Below are 22,252 nucleotides of genomic sequence, written 5' to 3' on the forward strand. Positions count from 1 at the left end.
GATCCTGGGGGCCCAAACGCATTTCTCCATAGTTTCTATGTAATAAAGTAATAGTAGGAGGCATTTCTTTACACAAAGAGTTGTGGGGGTATGGCGCAAGCAGTCCCGCCGTATTGTTGAAGATCATAATTTTGGCTGCTTTCAAGGAATGGCTAGATGGAGATCCTCAGGTCAAGGAGCTACCGACTGCCTAATGAGCTGAATGTCCTTCTCTCATTTTTACTGTTAATGTTCTTAGACTGTCATCGGCGCCTGCGAAACAGGGGCACAGCAGCAAGATGTTTCTGAGTTAGCCAAATAACCAACCTATCCTGCCACGCAAAAGCATCTCCAAGTAATACTGTTGGGGAAATCCACAGAAGAGGAGATGACTTTCATTTAATTTTTTTTACCCTTGGAACAGTAGCTGTGTACAGTTGTGTAGCAGCCCAGAGGCAACAGGCTTTGTCTTTGCACGAGCACCTGTATTTGAGCAAATGTCGTGAGCAAAATGCGAGGAAATAAGCTGAATCAAGCACGTGTATGGTATTGGCACAGACAGAGGAGGCTTTCCTGCTTTGGCTCATTGTAAAATCAAACCATCCTTAACACCAGTACTAGTAATGTCATGACAGGCAAAGCTATTTTTCTTACAGCGGGTGGGTATTGGAGTATGCAAAGTGGGAAGACTTGTAGAACTTCTTCTAGAATGAAATTCCCCTCACTGTTCATGGTGCCTGAACTGCAGATTTGTTTCGACAGGGGTGGAGTGCTGCTTACTGTTTTTCATTCTTCTCTTCCTTGACTTTGGAGTGATCTTGACCACGGAACCAGCAATTTCCACTATATGCACATTTTGGTGAACAGGAGCTGTATCCCTAAACCATAACTGGATTGCCACCTTGTAGCCTGCTGTTCTCTGATCTCAGTAGCTGAGCTTGGCCGGGCCTGATCAGTCCAGGGGCAGGAGACCTCCAGAGAATTCCAGGTGGCTGCTGTAAGTGGTGCTCGTCGACCAGTAGGTGGTGCTCTTTCCCCGGGATCAGAATTTCCAAATGCTGTTGCCCAAGCTGGTGCATGGTGTGTCCTGGGAGCACTGTGCTATAAGAGGTGCTGAGCTTTGCATGAGATGTTAACCCAAGGTCCTGACTACTGAGTCATTAAAGTGACAGGACAGCTTAAAAAACAGCAGCGGCTCTATTCTACACTCTGCTTGAGGAATCTGGCCACCCTCAAGGTCCAGCCCCTTCACTAGTGGAGAAATGTCTTCCCCTGATTTCCAGTGCAGTGGAGCAGTGGTCGACTCTGAGGGGTGTGGCAATTGAGTGGCGGACGAAGTGGGCGCTCTCCAGTGCGTGAGGATCCCTTCGGAGATCTATGCACATTCCAGGGAATTACTGGAGCTCCCTGAACCCGGGAGCAAGGAGTTGGAAGGGTCTTGTTCCCTGCTGAAGATCAGGAGTGATGCTCTGCAGACAAAAGCAGAGGAAGAGGGAAAACTGTTGTGAAGTAGGTGGCTTCCATCTGCCGGGCCCGAGGGGTGGTTGGCTGTTGACGTGGGACTTGCGGGGGAGCGTGGGGGCTGGAGAGACGAGCGTGCGTGCGCCGGTGGTGGATTGCCTTGGGGGCCCCGGCTGGGGCGTGACGCCCAAGCTGGAGACCGCCGGGGACGACAGCAGGGCTCTGCGGCGGGCTGCGGGGGGGCAGAACAAAAGGGATGACAGGAGGGACGAGGTGAGCGGACACAATGCGTGCTTCTCCGCGCTTGCACAAAAGAAGCGAGAGGCTGGCGGCCTGCAGGTGAGGGGGAGAAGAAGGAAACCTTTCCTGGCTCCGCGCTGCCGACACACTGCTCCAGGCCCCTCTCTCCAGCCTGCCCTCCCGAGCCCGCGGGGTCTTCCAGTTCGCTCGGAGTCAAGTCTCCATTGAATGCCGGCAATCCCCGACCGAGGAGCTGGCGGAAGGTTTTGACCACCCGTTGCCGGGTTAGGGATCACGGGAACGCTGGGGGAGGTGGGAGCTGATTGATCGAAAGAGGCCCCACCCTGGCCTGCTGTCTGTCAGCCCCCGAAGTGTTTCAGGTCTGGCCTTGGTGTTGGCTTCAGGGGCTGTGGGGGGGGGGGACAGTGGGACTCTGGGATCGGCGATGTCCTACTGTCCCGAGTTGAGTTGTGATAAGTAAATCATCCTGTACGCATCGATGCAAGAACATAAGAGCACAATGGAGACTTGACTCCCCTTTGCAGTGAGGTGATGATCTCCTTGCCTCCTGCTGGCTGCTGAAATCACACCGCTTGTAAAAAAAATTTTTTGATGTTGCTGCCGAAGAACGCGGGCGTCTTTCGCAGTGAGTGATTTTTAAAACCCAGCGAGAGGTCGATATCCGCAGCACCAGAAGCGTCGCTCTGCCTGTGCCCCCAGCACCCAGGCTCTGCAGCTGGAGAGGTGAGAGAGGAAGATCTTCGTCCTCCAGGGAAGGAGAATCCCATTTCATTAAGAACCCTGGAATATATATATATTTTTTTCGTGTGTATGATGGAGTCTTTAGGCAAGGTTACCATGAAGGACAGCCACCTCCCTGGAGCCCTGGGTATGTGGGTTAGCTCCCTGTTCAGCTCTCTGAGGTCACTGCCTGTCTTTGTCTGATCGGGATGTGAAACTGTTGAATGGGGACTGCGAAACAATCAGGCTAATTTAGGTTTCAAATGTGTTCACTGTTGTGTGAGGAGGAAAACAAAAAGTGCTCTTTCTTGCCTAGCTATCATTATATATAATATACCTCCTTCTTGTTTATAGAAGGCCTGGGAGCATTTTGTGATCAGCTTCAAATTTGGGGAAAAAGCTATTAGGCTATTTAGGTACGTTCATGAACAGCTGGAAGGATCGAGTCTGCTCTGTCACGAGTCAGATGCCTTTGATTATTGGACAGGTTCTTGCTTCTGCTCTGTGTTTGGTCTCATCCTGAGCAAGTTTTTTTTTTCCCAGCACCCTGTTCGGATGAGTTAAAAATACTACAGCTGTGTGTTGCATTGGTAGTGTGGACTATGGAAAGTGTTTTGAAATAAACCTTTAGGCCTGCTAGAAAATTATGTTCAAGCTCACATGCAAAGTTTTTTTTTTTAAATTCAATTTCGCATAATTAAAATTATTACAAAATTGCGGAGCTAGGTAGCATTTTCGCTGTAGCATTACACACAGTGTAAAGTGCTTGTCAGAATATTTGCATAACTAGATATCTATGTGCTTAATTCCAATAATATTATGCATTGCTACAGTTGAATTCCTGTTTGAATTATTTTAGCACATGCTTGCTTTCAAATAACCCTGACAATTGTGTAGTTGTATGGGCTTGAAAGAGAAATTGGAATTTATATTTGTTGTCTGTGTGTGAAGTGCGCTGTTCTGGAGTAATTGTATAACTAAGGTGAAGTGTAAGTGTGTAATTAATGTAGTGTTACTGTATTCTGTATTAATCATTGAACTTCTGCCTTACTGAAAATAAGCATTTAAATGGCTATTGAGCTACATTTCCTTTGATTTGACCATTGATTAGTAGTGCTGCCTGACACTTCTTTACCCCATATAATAGCCCAACAGAATGCATCTGGCGTTTTACATACAGTATGTAATGCAGCTCTGAAAGGGTAACCCTGTGGTGACATTAATTAGCACATCGAACGTAAATTTGTTTCACTTTGGATTTGAAATATTTATAATAGTCAAATCATTCTGGTTGGCAGTCCCTTTAGGGGGTTACTCTGGGGTTTCAAGCTGAGTAATATCACACCAGCTTCAGCGGAGTGATTCAGAACATCATTTGCAACACGGGCATTTCAGCGTAGTTTTGAGATTGCAGAGGATTCTTATTTTTAAAAACATGACACTAGGGAGGCCCCGATTACAGAGGTGATTGCAAACCATACAAGGACCTATATTGTTTGGATCTGGCATTTATAAAAAAAAGTTTTGTAAAGTCTCCACTCTGCATACTTAAGCAGACCTTTCAGTTGTAACTTCTATGTATCCACATGTAACCCACCTAGAACTGTCGGTTTGTCTACATTATGAAATATTTGCATCTCTGAGGTTGTGCAGGATGTAGGGTGTTTTTTTTCTCAGTTTCTGTCATTCGTACGCATGAAATCTCGTTACCAGTGTGCCTGTGCACTCTTATCTGCGGATCGCGATGGGAGAGAGGTGCTGTGGGCGGTGCTGCAGTCGAGCCCACCTCTTTCCTGAGCTCACTGGTTGCTGCTCAAGATGATTTATAACCGAAGTGGCTAAACGTGGTCCCCCAGGGCCAGTGTGATAGCAGGGTATCCGAGTCTTTTTTTCAAAGCTCCAGCACCTGAAGATTGTGGAGAAGCTGCTAAATTGGCCCCATTAAGCAAACGAACGAGCTGATGGAGCTTGTTAACCTGCAGACACACCAGCGCTCCAGAACTGCATTGCCCACCCCTGCTTCAGAAGATAAGAACAGTTATAAAGCAAAGCGGGCCGTCCAGACCCAGCTAGCCCGTTCGCTGGTTAGTAGCTGATTGATCCAAGGATCTTGCCCAGTCGTGTCCTGAAAGCAGCCAGGGCGTCAACTTTGTCAGCCTAGCCCTTGCCTTCTGGTTTATGTTTTGTGGTTTGTTCTGGAGAAGGGTTGCTCAGTGTTTGGGGGAGGTTTGAACAGTCGTTTTCAGGTCCTCTCAATCATTTCTGATCTGCAGGACTAATTACTGTCCCAATTACTTTAGCTGTCATTGCATTGACCTTGGACATATAGTCGTTTTCAATGGGCGAACCTTCTGCCAAGCGTGCCCCCAGATGGCTGTTTGTTGGCATGCTTGGAGAGCGGCTGGGGCGCTGTGTGAGGGACACACCTCTCCTCCAATCAGCCCCGAATCTCCAGTTCGAGGAGGCGGTGCCTGTGATGTGTTCAAATATGAGTGGTGGAAAGGTGGGCAGGTCCGCCTCCGCTTCCTCCTTCCCCCGTGCACGGTGACGAGGTTCGTGTCTGTGAACCGAGGTGGGGGAAGACGCGCAATTGACGTTTCCAGATCGGGGGGGTCTATCAAAAATACCCAGCCATTCGAATTTTTTTTCGCACAAAACATTGGCGGAACTGTTGTGGATTGCTGCTTGCTTGGTACGTTACAAAATCTGTTGTGAAAATTACAGCAAATACTGTTTTGAGAAGTGAACTTTAGCCCCTGTATTATAACCTTTTCCATCCCTTATTAACCAGGTAGTGATGTGTGTGTGTGTGGTGAAGGTAAATTGGAAGACAGCCTGTTAGTGCACCTGTCTTGAGTTATTGTGTTACTCTTCACCTCAGAACCTTTATTAGCCTAATTCTGGTCTCCTACGGGTCCGACAAGCCCGTCTACACTCTGTGGGAGACTGGGCCTTCCCCTGCTACTCTCCAAAGCTCTGGAATTCTATCCCCAGGGATATCGGAGAACCACCATCCCCGAGCGCTTTCAAATCCGGACTCAAAACCTTCTTTAGAAGGGTTTTTATTTAATACGTTCTGTTTGCGCCGTGCTTTCCCTACTGTAATCCAAACCCTCATTGTAACTATGTAATCCTGCTATTTCCTCTCATTGTGTATTTTTTTCCTTTAAAGTGCTTTGAGATGCCTTATACAAGGCGCTATGTAAATTAAAGTTTATTATTATTAGTGCGTCTCTTGAAGGGAGACCCAGATGTCTTGCTGCCCTCCTGCTTGGAGGCAGTCGATTGCTTCGGCCTGATGCTGAGGGACCGCCCCTGACCCCTGACCTTTGCCCTTTGTCTCCCTCAGAGTGCCGCTGCGGCTCCCAGCCCAGTGCTCGGAAACATTCCTCCCAGCGACGGGATGCCAGGGGGACCGATCCCTCCAGGGTTCTTCCAGGTAAGCTCCTCTCCTGGATCCCCCGGCCTGTGGGAGGGAGGGAATTGTATGGCTCTCTTTGTTTAGCCTGTTGTTTTACAGGGGGTCACATGCAGTGCTGTCAGAATTTCCTTCCTAAGGAAAATCATAAACCGCCAGAGAAAGGCTGTTCATTTTTACGATCCCTAAATGCCTTCCCCTTTATGAGCAGGCTGTTTTCTCTCTGCCCCCCGCCCTCTTGTGTTAGTCATGGGGTTGGCGCATATTTTATCAGCCCTCCTCTCCATTCTGGAGTGGCTAAACCTACAGCACCTGTCTGATTAGCAGCCCTGGGGGCTGACTCATCGGTGGTGAACGGCTGTAACTGTCGGTACCACCCTCCTAGTCCTCTAGCCTCATCAGACCTCCCAAGCTAAGCAAGGTACTGGGATGGGACACGTCGGTGGTTGACCAGTAGGGGGCAGTCTTCCAGCTGGACGAGGATTTTGAACACCAGGATCCCAGGATAGCGATGGGGGGTGAGACCTACAACCAAGACCCCAACTAACCCTTCACTAAAGATCCCATGACTCTCTTCTGAACAGTAGAGGGATGTGAAAAGCTCTCTGAAGTTTCCCCTTCGTTCAGCTGGCGAAACAATTTCTCACCTCTCTGGTCTGCTGTGCGATAGAATTGCTGTCCATCCGCCAGGTGGGCGCTGTGCTTCAGTTTTGGATGAAGTGGGTGTAATATGTGAAGGACTTTGGGATGAAAGCACAATATTAATCTGGTTACTCTTTATAATTGTTCGTTTTTAACTCCCTGGCTCAGTGGTTGGCTGAGGGTGGACTGTTGCTCTCTGCCTGCAGGGGTGTTGCACCTACGAACGAAAGAGCCGTATCAGTAGCTTGTCCAGAGCGTTTTTTCTTCAGGGCACGACTGTAGCTTGGAGCGAGTGAGGGGCTTACTCATTTTTGTTCTCAAGAATTACACTTGCAGACCTTGAACCTTGGTTTGGGCTGCAGTCTGAGAAATGTCTGCGGGCTGTTGTTCAGCTGTGGAGAAATGGGGACTGACAGTCCTGGGAAAGACCGTTTTCTGTATGAAGGATCTTGTTGCCAAACTGGTCCAACTTTATTCTAATTTTTGCCTTTAGAAACGATTTGCACTAGGGGATGTGGAGGTCTTACTTGCACCGATGAAAATGAAAGTTGCACATAAATCAATGTCTGCCTCAGTATTTAGCCATGCATCAGCAGTTAGCATGAAATATGTTCAATAACAAAGCAGGAAATGAGTTTGTGGGGCACCACTGCCCTCTAGTGCTCCTATACAATAGCAGGTTTTTTATTTGGGTATATCTGAGCTCTGTGTTTGGAAACTGAGATGTTAAAAAGGGCTTAGAATTATTTCACAAAGCTGTTGATGCTTCAGATAGGTGTGTTTATTTATTGTGTCAACTGTGTCATTGATGTCACCATTTTATTTAATTTTGTTTCAAAGGAAGTGGGATATAGTCTTTTGTTTTGGGGGGCGTTTCCTGATCCTGAGGAGAACTGTATTTTCCATTCATCTCGGTGTAAAGAAAGATCTGTTCGTTCACCAAATTGTTTGGAATTTTTGAATTTCCTATAGATTGTTTTAATTGCTGCTGTGTCTTGAATGTTGGAGATCGTGTGAGAGCAGTGCAGGATTAGTTAAGGTTAGGGAGGAGAAGTGGTTTTTATTATAAGGGTGTAATAGTGTGTAAGGCAACAGAAGTATGACTTTCCTTTGAGAGTTTCAGATGGAGGAAGAGGTGAAGTTACTGTGATATATAACCAGATTATATATTACTGGAGTAGACAATTGTTTAGCTGTGAGTGACATAGGATGTTCCTGGAACTATGTATTTGTCAATAGATGTGGTGTACCGTTACTCAAGTAACGGCAAACTAGAATTCTTTGAATAATGTTTACCTGATTAGACCTATAATATATTTCTATTCAGAATTGGAAAGGCTACTACTGTATAATAACCGAGAGGAAAATGAACACCAGTGAGAGTAAACGCAAGGGGTGTTATCAGAACACTAATAATGATATTAGAATTCATGTCTTTCTTTTGAGGGTCAGCTGAGAATTGTCTGAGCTTCTGGTCTCAATATCTGAACCTCTAAAAATTTGCAAGGGACCATCGCAGGCTTTTATGGGCCTGCGGTTATCTAGCCAGTGGTTTTCAGATGCCCGGCCTCCGTGTGGCGGTGCAAAATGATTTTCAATCGGCTGTCTTGTAGAAGCTGAAAAAAGAAAGTGCTTCGTTGTGCACGGGGGGAGGTTAAAAGCCCGTTTTCTATGGAATGCCCCCGCCCGGCCCCTCTAGGGATACAAGAGGAAGCCGCCACATTTTCTGATTTTTGCCTCAGATGCTTGTTATTGTTCCATTCTGAATGTGCTGGACTCCTCCCTCGCTGCCTAACGAGCAGAGAGAACATTCCCTGTGTTTTTGTTCTGTGGGGATAGCTGCAGTTACATTATCCAGAGGTAGCTGTCATAAGCATTAGCATATCGGAATAAAGTGGCTGGGAGGACTCGGATTTATTGCAGCACAGTGCCTGCCAAGGCGATGCTTCAGAAAGATTGGAGCGTCCCGGGAGTGTGTACCAGTTCCTGAAATACTGGCGGCTGGTGTGCGAAAGATTCAGGGGCACAAACTCGGATGCTTTTCAGGCTCTTTTGGCCAAAAGCGGATTTCTTTTCATGGGTCATTGTAATCACCTTTTCCCCTACTTTTTAGTCGTACCATCTCCCATTTCACTAGAATTGATACTTATTGAGGTCTTGTTTTCAAATGATTGATATCTTTTAGGCTAAGGCCACAACTGAACTCGGTAGCTGGAATTTGGTGTTGACCTTAATTCGTTTTAGCTTGTTTAGAAACCAGCTTGTTCTAAAGGTTTGCTTAAGTCTCTGGCTTTTTTGTAGTGATGTAAAAGATATGTCATCTCCCCTCACCCTATAAAAAATATCACAATCCTGCTGACTCAACAATTCTTCATCACAGCCACCAGATCCTCTGCCCCATTCTCTGTGTAGATTTGAGTTTGTGCAAGTTTCCAGTGGAAGTGTAAAGAGGCCTTTCTCCACAGGTTTGAACATAAAGAGCGCTTTGCCCGAATCGGATCTGTAGTGGATGCTAAGTTAGCTATTCCTACCAGGGGAGATGTAAACCTACTGAGCCAAAAAACGACACAAATGTGCCCTTAGCCAGACTCTTGTTTTGACTTAGATGTCATGGTCCTGGCTGAGTATAAACCCACTTCAGTTGTTTAATTTATTGAGGCCATGCTTTACTGTAGATTGAGCACAGTTTACTGAGAGGGAAGGAATTGTGGATTAATTACTTGTCCCCTACTCAGTCTGGAAGTTTAGAGTTGGCTTATTACTTTCTATATAGCAGCTAACGATGGACCAAATAGTGTTTTTTTTAAATTAATAAATGCCAGGGCACATTTTTCGGTTTTGCAGTGTGTTTAATTACTTGTTTGTGGGAAATCCTGAATGTTCATGCTGTGAAGTGTCTAACTGTCTTGTCGGAATTTCTTCAGAGCTGCTGTTTTTTGTTGTTGTTGTTGTTGTTGTTGTTGTTGTTGTTGTTGTTGCTGTTTTCTTCCGAAAAGCCATCTTGTTTCGAAACACTGCGGTCCTTCACTTGCTCGTTGAAAAGGTAGAGCACGTTCTGCCTCTGATTGCTTTCCCCTTCAAGTTCAGTGTTGCTCCACAAATCTTTGAATTTCCGTGTCGCCACCCCGCGATCATTGTGGCTGTTCCTCACCAGTACAAAGGAACTGCAGGTGCAAATGTGGTTTGCTTTCATTAGTCTCCTCCCTTTTTAATTTGTGTAATTTCAATTTCTCTGCTCCTGTACTGTTAATTAGACTACCCTCTAATCAGTACCATTATCGCAGTGGTATTCATGTTTGGTGAAGCTGCTAAACAAATGCTTGCAAAATTGCTAAATGGCTAATTAATGTCTGTTAATTAAGAAAATTGCTTGTGGTAACAAACCATGCTGTAGCTGGCAGCCGCTAAACACTAACACTTGTTGAAGGCAGCACGGTAGCAGGTTTACAGCAGCTGCTCGTGTGCTGTCAGTGCTTCTGGGGACCAGCACCGAGAGGAGATTAAACTGAACACTCTGGAGTCGTGTGGAGGGAAAGCTCGAATCTGTGCTGGAGAGTGCGCAGTACATTTTAACACCCAGCCTCTGAAGCTGGAGTAAGATCACAGTTTGCAAAAGGGGCTACCGGAAGATGGTTACCATTCGTCACTCAAACATGAAATCACAAATTACTTACTGGGTTAAACCTAAGAGGAACCCCATTTTTTCCCCCATAGACTCTCAAGTTACAACTACTCAAATCAGTTTTCATATTCTAGCCAAATGACTTTCATTGGCTCTTGCAGACATTTTGTCAAATTCTCACTCTTTTCAGGCAACTGCTACTACAGAAAATAGATACAAGTATCGAATTTCAGAAATCATTATTGTTGAATTCCGCAATAAAGTTTTTTTTTATTATTTACACAGTTTATATGAGTATTGATTCTTTCCACCTATGGCAGCGATTTTCCAAACTCGCTTGTTGTTCAAAGACAAACATTTGTCCCTAATGGGGAGCAGTGTGCTAAAGGACAGGGCAGGGGGGGGTTAGAAGTTTGCAGGCAGGACCTGGATGGAATAAATTTGTAACAGTGTTTCAAAATGTGGCTTGAAGCGAAGTGTCGCCTTCAATTGTGAAGACCCTTTATCCTCCAAGACAAGAACACTCTGGTGTGCCCGTGAACTTGGTTCTCTGGCTGTCAGTTTTCATCTTTTGATTTCAAGCCTTAGCCCGTGAGAAAACGGGCGAACACGCGATGCCTCTTTATCCCAGTCTCCCCCCCCCAGGCCCGCACAAAGCGAGAATCGAGTTTGGCGGTTAGTGCCATAAATCCTGTGGGTGCTGGGGTTGCAAGGAGGAGTGGGAGCCATCTCCTTCTTGGAGTGTGTGAAGCCTTGTTAAAATATTGATTCTCCACCCTCTCCCTTTTTTATGGGGTGTGGAAAAGCAAATCCAGTAATGAAGTTAACCACAACAAAAGGGTTTTATTCTCTCCCCCCATTTGGAGTTTGGAGTTCAGCCCTGGCACATACAGGCTTATTTTTCCCAGTGAAAATTAATTTTCCGAGCAAACCGCAGGAGCCTCGTGGCTCAGCTGAACTTCAAAGGAGTCGCCCTCCTTCCAAACCTAGCACGGACATTTTGTCCTGTCCTGTTTTTTTTTTTATTTCTGTTCCATCCTTGTCATCCCTTCCATCCCCACCCCCTCTCCCCAACGGGACTCTACCAAAACCACGTATAAGTCCCCATTTGGCCTGTCCTGGGACAAGTAATAATAATTCCTTGCGCTTCCACGGAGCTTTTCTGGACACTCCACTCAAAGCGCTTTACAGGTAATGGGGACTCTCCTCCACCACCACCAGTGTGCAGCCCCACCTGGATGATGCACCAGTACGCCCACACACACACCAGCTCTCAGTGGGGAGGAGAACAGAGTGATGGAGCCAGTTCAGAGATGGGGATTATTAGGAGGCCATGAGTAGTAAAAGGCCAATGGGAAATTTGGCCAGGTCACTGGGGTAACACCCCTACCCTCTTCGGAAAAATTCCCTGGGATTTTTAATGACTACAGAGACTCAGGACCTTGGTTTTACGTCTCATCTGAAGGACGGCGCCTGTTTACAGTAGAGTTTCCCCATTGCTATACTGGGGCATTAGAACCCATACAGACAGCTCCCCCCTACTGGCCCCACTAACACCTCTTCCAGCTCCAACCTTGGCTTTCCCAGGAGGTCTCCCATCCAGGACCTGGACAGGCTCACATCTTGCTGAGCTTCGGTGGGCTGCTAGTGGTGAGCCGCAGGGCGATATGGCTACTGGGTGTGTAGGGAGTACGAGGACACGCTGAGCAGCCTGAGCCGGGCTCTTCATCTGCAGGGGCTTTTCCCTGTCCCCTGTCCCTCTGCTGCTCGGTCCAGGGAGAGCTGCCCTGCCTTCTCGGCTCCCTGCTGCGCTGCTCTGCTCTGCACTAATCCACCCTCTTGCTTTCTAACAACAGGGACCGCCTGGCTCTCAGCCTTCTCCGCACGCACAACCTCCACCTCACAACCCTAACAACATGATGGGACCCCACAGCCAGGTAATTGGAGGGCCAGGCCTGCTGCTTTCTCGCTTAGTCCAGGGTGGGAGGGGGGTGGAGGGAGGGGTGCAAATGTTAGTTCTGCTCCCCCTGCCAGTTTTCCGGTCCGTTTCCCTGTCTCCGAATTATGGAGCCCTGCAGTGGAGGACTCCTGTCACCAGCTTTGTGTGCACTGCAAATTAACCAGCTATGCTGCCTCTCAGTTTTTGTGCACCGTGCTGTTGCGTCTGCCCATCTTCTTGGTCAGGTAGTCACCGTGGTCCAGGTTTCGGGGGATGGCAGAACAAAAAAAACGTTACAGATGTGGCATTGCTGTGTCCTTTTAAAAGTTTTGTAAGAGGAGTGGGTCAAGCCATGAGATCCCCCCCCAGAGAATGTTACTACGCACAACTTTAACGGACGTTTCCCATATTGGATCAGTTTGAAACCATCTACACTAAAGTGTACATGAAAGTCATGTTGAGCTGTCTCAGTATGAAACGAGAACATACTTAAGTTCTGCTTTGAGACTCGGTATTTATAAAAACATACTCATGTTGGTCTTATGGGCCTATTATGACATCCTGCTGTAGGAGTTTTGTGATACTGGCTGTATCATTAGACGCACCTTAAGTAAAATATAGCCGCCATTTTGTAAGTTGTACTGTCTACACCCTTATCGACACATCTGATGAATGTGCCTTTACTTAGTTCTAACTGCTGTTCGCAGATGTGTATGAAAATTAATGTGCAAGTTCCATAACCTTGTTAACATGAGACACAATATGAGCGTAAACAAGACGTGAATTTTATATAACAGGTTTTCAGTTTATGCTTCGACAGTGTGACGTCTCGCATGACCTGTTCCAGTCTACCGTGCAGTTTGGGTCTTTAAAAAATTCACTTTACTGGAATCGGGTCTCACTAGAATCCAGAAGTTGCGTTTTAAAGGTTGCTGTTGCATGCAAGAATGATGCCCCTCTTCTTTCTTCCTGTATCGCGATGTCTGAGTTATTTCGTTGGGAGAGCAGTCTTAGGCTCACGTACTGATCAGTAACGCTTTGTTTTTGCAGCCATTCATGTCTCCCCGGTACGCTGGAGGCCCACGACCCCCAATCAGAATGGGAAACCAGGTACCGTCTCAGTCCGCCCCACAAAAACAACACACACGCACAAGGGAAAGAGACCCGGCCCTGAGGCTGGGAATCGAGAGATTACGTCGTCCTCCTCTGAAAACGTCTTTAAGTGGACTTACTGGAACAGAAACAAAATTGAATTTGTCTGCGTTGAGTCAGGCGACAGTGTCGTTAAAATATTGTGTGGTTTGTTTGTCTGTCACCAGTATCAGGATAATTTTATTTGGTAAGACACTAAGTATTGCGTTTTCACATTATACTTAAAGTCCCATTTATAACAGTGGGCAGTTATCACTGATGTAATGGTGATTTTAGAAGACGCAGTTTCATCCTGCATATATATGTTGATTGGTTATACATCTGAGAAACTGTCAAACACATGCATCTAAAATTTTCGGTGCGAGATTAAACCGTTTGGTTGTAAAGTTCCATATAGAAAGCGATCATCTGCAAATTGCCTTAGATTACAGAAGAGTGCTACGACTAATCCCCCCTATTAGGCTAGAAAATGAGCCGTAGTATGCTTAGATCAGCTTCAGGGTTAAGCGACAGAGGTCATTCCTAAAATGAACCTGCATTTATCCTCTATCTTTACCGAGAACAGAAGGAGCTTTGTTCTATTATTACAAACTTAGTAGACTCCTGGGTGGGTGACGTGGGCCAGTGGTATTTACCTGTAACCAAAGTGATCATGCCTTGACATGCCTAGTGAGACTGTAATCCCCAAAAAACCACACTTGCTTTTCTCAGGCTTTGCAAAAAATGACAGCTTATAATACTTTCTACCGAAAATAGTGTCAGTTTTCTTTTGAGCTCCAAAAAACAAATCGAACTGACCTGTGCCCTAGAAGCAAGAAATTAACGGTTGAATTTTAAGATGTTGAAGCCAGAGGTTAAGCAGAAACACATCTATAAATGCAATGCAAAATATTTGAATGAGGCATCTTGATTTGCAATGGAAATACTTAAAACCAAATAGACATCCTTCTCGTGCAGGCTTTGTGTGTGGCAAACAAACAGCCACAGGACTATATGCTGCACTCAAAAGCCTAGGCTGTAATGCTCTATGTAGAAACCACCCTGATATTCACAATCTTTATGAAGACCTTGATCGTCTCCTGCTCTGTGAAGCAGTCAGTGAGCAAATTTCCGCCTTTAAAGGGAGATTGTGTCCAGATACCGCCTCCACAATGGTTTGGAGCAATCCCCTGGGCATCTGCGCGCAGATGCGTTCTCTTCGCAGTGAAGTGTTCGCGCATTCCCACAGTGCCCCGTCTTTGTGTGGAAATTGTAAGGCCCTCCACTCACGTTGAGATAAACGCTAGGGGTCCGTTGGCGTCGCACAGGCGAGAACAATAGCGCCCGTTTCTCCTGGGCGTTTTGAAGCGCGTCCTGCCCTGCAGGAGGTCGGCGGTATGGACGCCGGGTGGCGCGTTCAGGTCGCAGGTGGAGCTGTGGTGTCGAGGCTTGGGGAGTTAACCTGTGCAGTGAGAAGAGCTGTGAGGCTGTGGGTCGAGGCAGGCGGTGAGGTGACGCTGGCGTTTTCTCTCTCTCTCGCTCCCTGACAGCCTCCCGGAGGAGTACCAGGTGCACAGCCCCTGCTGCCCAACACAATGGACCACACACGACAACAAGGTGAGGTCACCAGGCGTCGGCACACACCTTTCGCTGCCCTCCGCAGAGAGCAGTTCTGCTTGCTTTTCTCCTTAGAGCGGCCAAATTTAGCTTATTGAACGGCTGGACCAGTTGGGCACGATTTGTAGGTCAAGCGTTTTTTTGTTTGTTTGTTTGATGTCCGATTTATAGTTTGGTTTTCAAACGTCTCGACCCTCCCCCCCCTTGGTAGGAGGATAGCCTCCTGACTCGCACCTGATTGGTTGTGGGGAAGTGCTGAGCAGGGCTTTTCTGAACTAACTTTCAAAGTGGCAAAAGGGGTCCTCTCTCTTTTTTTTTTTCAGATGGCAAAATAATCAAATGGTAAAGTTATTAGATTTCGAAGCTTTGGAAAATCTCCGGTGTGATCTTAAGGACTTCTGTCTTTCCTTGCAAAATTTCAGCCTGATCCTGCACAAACGCCATATAGCCAATAAAAAAAAAAAATCCCAGTTTGGCAGGCGCACTGCCGGAGACAGTGCAGTTGCTAACGTGATTAAACGTGTGCGGCGCTGCGTCAGTGAAGCTGGGGACCTGCCGTGTGCGTTGGAGAAATCGTTCAGCATCTTCATGGGAACCAGTTGAGCCCAAACCTGCTTCAGATTGCTCTGCACAACTTAAATACAAGAAATTGCCTATCATAAAAGGAAGATGATAAAAAATTTAATGATCAATAATACAAATGTATTTTAAAATACAACCAAAAATACAAGAAATTGTCAAAATAACAAGGTTACCGCCATACGTTGTGTCATCTTGTTGCCTGTACTGCAAACTGGTCCAGTGCAAAGCCTGTGTGTAAGCCACTTGTTTTGAAATCTTTGTCAATGCTGGCAGCAACCATGTCTTTCAGTGTACAGTAAGCTGCAGTGACAAATTGTGACTGGTGTGATTGTGTGCGCGCCCTGTGATGGACTGGCGTCCCATCCAGGGTGTATCCTGCCCTGTGCCCTTGGCTTGGTGGGATGGGATCCAGCACCTCCCCAGCCCTGTATTGGATAAAGCAGTGAGAAAATGTGTGGATGGAAAGTCTACCTTCTGCCTTCCAAGGTGTATACCCACACTTCCGTGTTTGTGTTTTTCAGGACATCCTAACATAGGAGGACCAATGCAGAGGATGAACCCCCCCAGAGGAATGGGCCCGATGGGTCCAGGACCTCAGGTACGCCCGTGACTGCAGACCTCTCTCACTGGCAGTCATGAATGACTGAATGTTGAGCTTAAATGGCCCAACTCTTTTGCTGTTGCCTAAAAACTACTCTTAACGCAGAGTATGTTTCTGTGACCTTTACCCTCTGACCTCGCCGTCTGCCGGGAGCATCTCCTCAGACCTCCTCTCCCTGTGGCAGAATCGGTGGCTGGCTTCAGCTACGCCGTGCTCTGGCCCCAAACCGAACGTTCCTCCGGGGTGGGGGGTTGGAAAGCCATCAGGTTGCCGGTGGGGGCTCACCTGCCCCCCTGGAGGCTGTCGAATCCGCGTTTTTGGTTCCAGGTGGCGGGTTGGTTCAAGGAGAAGTTTTTCCATGTCAAGTTGCCTTTTCTACGACGTGTTCCGATGTAGGACACGTCGGTCAACAATAGAAATACATTTTGTGTTGAGTTTGCAAGACAAGAGGGTAATGCTGCATTTGGATATGCTCTTTTCATATAGGAAATAAAACTGTTAAATGCTGTTAACTGCCCCAGAACTGAAGATGACCTAGCAATACAACCAGCTGTACTGCAGATGTAGCCTTCACAGACCTTGCAGCACAACACTTAAACACTTAGCATAAAAATGAACTATAAAGTAGTCGGCGTCCTTAAAAAATGCCTAGTTTATCAGTAGTTTATATAATTGAGCTTTGTACTGGTCAGTCGGTGTGAACAGCTATTCGCACTTGCCTTGTCTGCATCTGGTGTGGATGATCACGCCTGGGGCTCAGTTGTAGCTAACATGCCACAAGCCTCCTGAGGGGAAGAGGGTGTCGGAAATTGCTAATCAGGGAGCTCAGACCCCGTTTGTCTTCTTCCGTCTCAATTTTCCTTTGTCTGATCTCTTCTCGTCTCTCTGTTTGGTGTAGAATATGTCTGTCTCTCCTTTTATGAACACCCTGGTTGAATTCACCGCATCTCCAATTCACCACGCCACGCTCTGTTCCTCCTGAAACAGGAGTCCCATCCCTGTTGAACTTTTGCCCTCTGTGCTCCTGCCTTGAGGGCAGAACCAGTCCTTCACCTCTTGATCATGTCAGCCCATTTATTTACAGTAGGTCCGCTCCACAGTGCGGACTGTAGACAGCTGACTACCAGATGGGTCGTCTTTAACTTTGTACGACATTCTTTCACAGTTCAGCGATTAACCTTCTGCACGTGACATATCTTTTGTATTATATGTATACATTAAAAAATATATATTTCTCTTCTGCCTTATGTTAATTGTGATTGTTAGAATGAAGACCTCCTATTCACTCATATAAGTTAATAAGACCATAACAGCGCTTAATACAGATAGTCACAGGGAGAGTTACTGAAACACAGGTCAGATGGTTTTCATGTGGAATGTGGACTAAGGTCATCCAAAACAAGCAAATTACCCTGCTCTTGTTTGCAGCCTTTCTTGATCTCATTGATTCATTCATTCAGTTTTTAGGTTCTATTTAATACTGCTGTTAACGTTGTGCATTTTCCATGCTTTTATTGAGAATGGAAAATGACAAACCTGCCCCTTCGTAGTTTTTGTTAAACAAAATCACTTGAATGTTCGTGTAAAAGTTTCATTGTACTTTCAAGGGCTTCTGATTTGTTACTGTAACCCCCCTCAACCCCTGTCCACCCTCCACCCCTCCTTTCTGCTCCATCGTTCAGATGTTAATTGTCAGGTCTCGTTCATCGGCATCTTTTCATTCCAGTGCATTTCCCACAGACTAACCCTCTTTTTCTCTCTTCTCTTCTCTTCTCGGGTTTCTTCTCGTTATGGTAGTCTGATCCTTGGTTATCATTGCAGAACTATGGCGGCGGAATGAGACCTCCACCCAACTCAATAGGCCCCGGCATGCCTGGAATTAACATGTAAGACGCAGAGCTTCTTCTTCCCAGTGGGGCTGGGTGTGTGTGTGTGTGTTCAAGAGAGCTATTTTGACAACTGCTTTTAAGCCAGAAGGATGACATGTCCCTCCTCCCCCTCATAGTTTGTAGTCTGTCATGTGTTTTTGATGTATTACCATCTCCTGTGATGGAGGGTGTGGCTAACCAGTCGGCTCTTCTGGCCTCTCGCAGGGGTCCAGGAGCAGGAAGACCGTGGCCGAATCCTAACAGCGCTAATTCAGTGAGTATGGGAACGTTTCGGAATTGCTCTTCTTCGTTCTCTCTCTCTCTCCTGTCGCTGCTGGCCGGTTTCCAGAGAGCACGACAAAACGCCATCCCGGAATCGCGCGCGGTTTAGCGAAGGGACTGGCAGTGAAGGTAGTGTTGTGCCTGTAGCTCGTCTGCCAGGGGTTATATATCGAGTGAACTGTGACGGTGGGGAAAGAGACGAAAATGCAGCATTGCATCCCGTCTGATCCGGATAATGAGAACAGATCACATGGAGGAGCAGTCCAGAGCTGCCATTCAACCAAGAGCCAATGCCTTTCTTACTGCTGTCTATTTAAATGGAGCCTCCTGTGCTAAAACATAGCAAATCTTTACTGAAAAGATGACAATCAGTGTTGTTTTTTTAAGACTGGGGGTAATCAAATTAAAAATCTTTCATGGTAGGTTTTCCTGGATAGCAGCAGAAATTTGCCTTTGACATGAGTTGTTAAACTCTGTGATTAAAGTGTCATTAAATGTGACAGAATATATCCATTCTTAAGGGTTTTAAATAAAGTACACATTAAGTCACAGTCTATTCATGTGCTTTTCATAATTCTTTCCTTATTCATCATGAATTAATCATGAACATCCACATCCAAAGTGTTATCACAATTTCAAATTAAATATTATAATTACACTACAATTGGAGAACATTTGTCTTGATTGTGCGGTTGTTTATATTGATATTTTACTCTACAGTACTGTATATCCCACACTGTAAACCGTTTAAAACCACTTTCGCTGTCCTTCAACTGTCATTCAATAAAAATATTACAGCTGACAATATTGTTTTGTTTCGCAAAAAACGAAACTAAAAAATGCCAGCTCCAATTGTTTTGTATCTAGTGACATTAATACTTTATGTGAATTTACAAATGAATTCAGTATCCCTTATTACTGGCAAGTTCAACTGAGTTTCTTGTACTGAGAGTATTTGTTTCTGTTTTACTTACAGATCCCATATTCTTCATCATCCCCAGGCACATATGTGGTAAAGAGTTTTATGTTTTTTTACTTATTTTTGGGGGAAAAAAAAACAATGCATTTGTTTTGTTCTCTGGGCAACGATTTAAAAATATCCTTCGACTTTGAGCAGTGACTTTATCCCGGCTGGAGCTGGGTTCCAGTTTGCTACAGTGTCACAGGGACCTGCGGTCTCTGCTCTCTGTTTCAAATACCTCCTGACAAATCAGTTCCCTCTTGCTTATTTCTGTAACGGACTGACTGGAAGTGAGGTGGCTTGTACAAGCCAGCAGGAGTGATACTGGGCGGAGGTGGCCAGTTGATTTCAGTGAGTTCTGGAGATGGGGAAAGAGGCTCAGCAAGCCTCATACACCCAGACCGCTTGAGAGCAGCGCCGCTGTTCCTAGCCAGTAATCAAGGAGCGACAACAGAAACCTTGAAAACAAAATGCGATTTTGTGTTTTTCTTTGTCTAAAAATAAAATGGTGTTTAATTATGGGAAATTGTTGTGGCAAAACGTAATCATCTGGTCACAGAGCGCAGAGCGTGTGGCCCTCTCCCCCTTTCCTTCAGTGTAAACAGGGCAGTGAGCGTCTCGGCAGTGCAGTGCGTCGGGCAGTTAGGCCGGGACCCGTGCTTGGCCGGGGGAACAGCACTGAGGCGTTGTTGCTGACAGCAGCAGCAGCAGGAGGGGCTGACCTATTGCAGGGCGGGCTGGGCGACCGGCAGTGACACGCGTTTCCTCTCTGTCCACAGGGCCCCCCTGGTGGAGGAGGACCCCCCGGCACGCCCATCATGCCCAGTCCAGCAGGTAACGTCTCTTCTTCGCCCGCCTCGCCCGCCGCTCTGATGAATTGCCCTCGGAGCCGGTTTCTGCACCACTCGGGGCCGGAGAGAGAGCGAGCTATGAGCATTCGGAGCAGAAACGCTCTGGGGGGGGTAAAATCACTTGCAGGTGCCATGCGCATGAGGGATCGTAAGGGGACATGGCATGCCCACCTGTTAAAGAATGCCGAGTCATGCGTTTTATAATGTAATGGCGTCACAGTTGGAAATATCGACTTGGCTCTTCAGAGCATCAAAAGTCCCGGTGCCTCTGTGTGGGCTGAGCACAGGGATTCCAGGACTAGGAGCTCCTTCCTGTGGCCTGACAAGAAAGAAAAGAAGTCGCGCTTGACGTTTCGTGCAAAGAACCGCATCACAGACTGTGTATATGTAACCTTGTACATTGGAGTGTCTTCGGGTGCTCGTTTTAGAGATTGCTGTTGGCCCAGGTAGATTTATTGATTGCTACAGAATACACGGTGAATCCCAAGAAAAAAAAGACTCCTCACGATCAAGTGTGAGAGTTTGGCAGGCTCCATGAGATTTCCATATCTCATAGAGGGGGTCTTCCCCTCCTCCTCATCATCTCCGCAAGTGCACTGCTTGCAATGAGACCATTGTTTTTAAAGAAAATCATCTGATCAAGATTCATCAGGGTAACAGATTTTGTGTTGTATTTTTGTACATCATGCTTTTGGTCATCTGTTGTTTTTTTTTACAATATTTACAACAGCTAGTTAATTTTTCTCATTGACCCAATGTGCAGTAGTTGTGTTTTTTTTCACATCTCGGCTTAGTTGTGAGTCCCAGACTGCACACAGATCGAGGAACTCTGGGCAGACTCTCCGGACCCTCCCAGTTTGAAACCAGTGGTCTGTTAATGTCACTGTGAAGTTTTATTGGGTTTTTTTTTCTGGACCCTCAATGCCTGTATCATACAGCTCAGCCTGTGCTGAATTGAGCACCCCTCCAGATTGATTTTAATCGTTTTTTTGTTTATTTTTCGTTCTGATTTTTGGAGCGTCGGTAAAGGGAATACAATGACGCAGTTAAGTTCTTTCCCAGGTTGGGGTAAATGCAAGTATTTGACCTGTTTGGCACGTCCTCTCTCTCTTTGTGTGTACACTTGCAGATTCCACAAACTCCAGTGACAACCTCTACACAATGATTAATGCTGTACCGCCTGGTGGAAACAGAACAAATGTGAGTGGTCCAGCTCTCCCTCGACGAAACGGAATTATTGCAGCTGCTGTACAGTTGTATTTTATTTTATTTAAATTAACCAAAAGACACGAACAAGAAGATCTGGAAGATCCAGTTTTAAGTGTTTTCCACAATGTCAGAAACCTCCCCTGCTATAGGCATGCTGCAGTGCAATGGAACTGCTGCTTCTTTAGTCTGGAAATGGGGGGAGGATTAGGAATGCTATCAGGATTTCTCCACTGGAAAAATCCCACAGTGTGCCCTGTTATACAGTATTAAAATCTCGTGCCGACTCCCCCCTCGGTCAAGCAAAATGACAGATACGGGATTCTGAGATCAGTAACCCGGTGATGTGTGGTGGACAGGAGTGTCATCTTAAAAAGTGACAAAAGCCGCAAAGTGGCTGCGTTTTCACCTCCCGGTCACCGAGATCTCCCCCCTGAACCCCCGCGGGGGGCGGAGGGGGGGCGCTAGAGCCTAATTGAGTCGCTCCCTGGGGGGGTCAGGGGTCACTCCTGCCGGGCTGTTTGTCAGGGTAATGTGTGCCGTCTGCACAGGGGGCGTGGCGTGACCCGGCTCTCTCTCTCTCTCGCTCCCTCAGTTCCCCATGGGCCCAGGCTCCGACGGCCCCATGGGTGGCATGGGGGGGATGGAGCCACACCACATGAACGGATCATTAGGTAAGCCAAGCCTCTCGGTGAGAGCCAGCGGAATTTAATAAAGCAGATGCTAAACACAACATCAATGCTATTGATCTGAAATGTAAGCCTGTGATGAGGAGGGAGTTGTTCTCGCTAATAGCACTGCCTGCTTTTTACTGCAGGAATTTATCCAATTTACAGACACCATTTCTTCATTGAAATAAAGAAGGACTGACGCAATGTGTGAATTGTATCCGTTTCTCCGTCAGTGTGTGCATTTTCACTTTTGGGCATCATTAATAACCGTTTTAAACAGCCTAACGAGCTAGATGGAGCCGAAATGGCCTCCTTGTTTATTCTGCTCTGAAAAAACAAAGCTAGAATCTGGGAAAATAATAACTTCTTTTTTTCTCCCGATTCACGCAGGGTCAGGGGATATAGATGGACTTTCTAAGGTAATATTTTTTTCCCCCATC

At 46.5% G+C, this 22,252-nt stretch overlaps 1 protein-coding gene across 4 annotated transcripts in view; it reads left to right on the forward strand.

Moving 5' to 3' along the window:
• Positions 1-22,252, forward strand: part of LOC148651819 (single-stranded DNA-binding protein 3) — a 68,435-nt gene that overhangs the window by 42,837 nt on the left and 3,346 nt on the right. Inside the window, exons 5-16 of one of the 4 annotated variants that reach the window (XM_088598003.1) lie at positions 5,771-5,860; positions 11,960-12,040; positions 13,093-13,152; positions 14,724-14,790; positions 15,894-15,970; positions 17,771-17,859; positions 18,067-18,115; positions 19,100-19,135; positions 19,864-19,918; positions 21,065-21,135; positions 21,737-21,815; positions 22,203-22,231. In XM_088598003.1, coding sequence (XP_088454129.1) covers positions 5,771-5,860; positions 11,960-12,040; positions 13,093-13,152; positions 14,724-14,790; positions 15,894-15,970; positions 17,771-17,859; positions 18,067-18,115; positions 19,100-19,135; positions 19,864-19,918; positions 21,065-21,135; positions 21,737-21,815; positions 22,203-22,231 — 783 coding nt within the window. The remainder of the gene's footprint in view (positions 1-5,770; positions 5,861-11,959; positions 12,041-13,092; positions 13,153-14,723; positions 14,791-15,893; positions 15,971-17,770; positions 17,860-18,066; positions 18,116-19,099; positions 19,136-19,863; positions 19,919-21,064; positions 21,136-21,736; positions 21,816-22,202; positions 22,232-22,252) is intronic. The other 3 variants (XM_088598004.1, XM_088598005.1, XM_088598006.1) reach the window with 3 other exon arrangements.

This window comes from Lepisosteus platostomus, chromosome 11, assembly GCF_059453375.1.
Source record: "Lepisosteus platostomus isolate fLepPlt1 chromosome 11, fLepPlt1.hap1, whole genome shotgun sequence".
Lineage (NCBI taxonomy): Eukaryota > Metazoa > Chordata > Actinopteri > Semionotiformes > Lepisosteidae > Lepisosteus > Lepisosteus platostomus.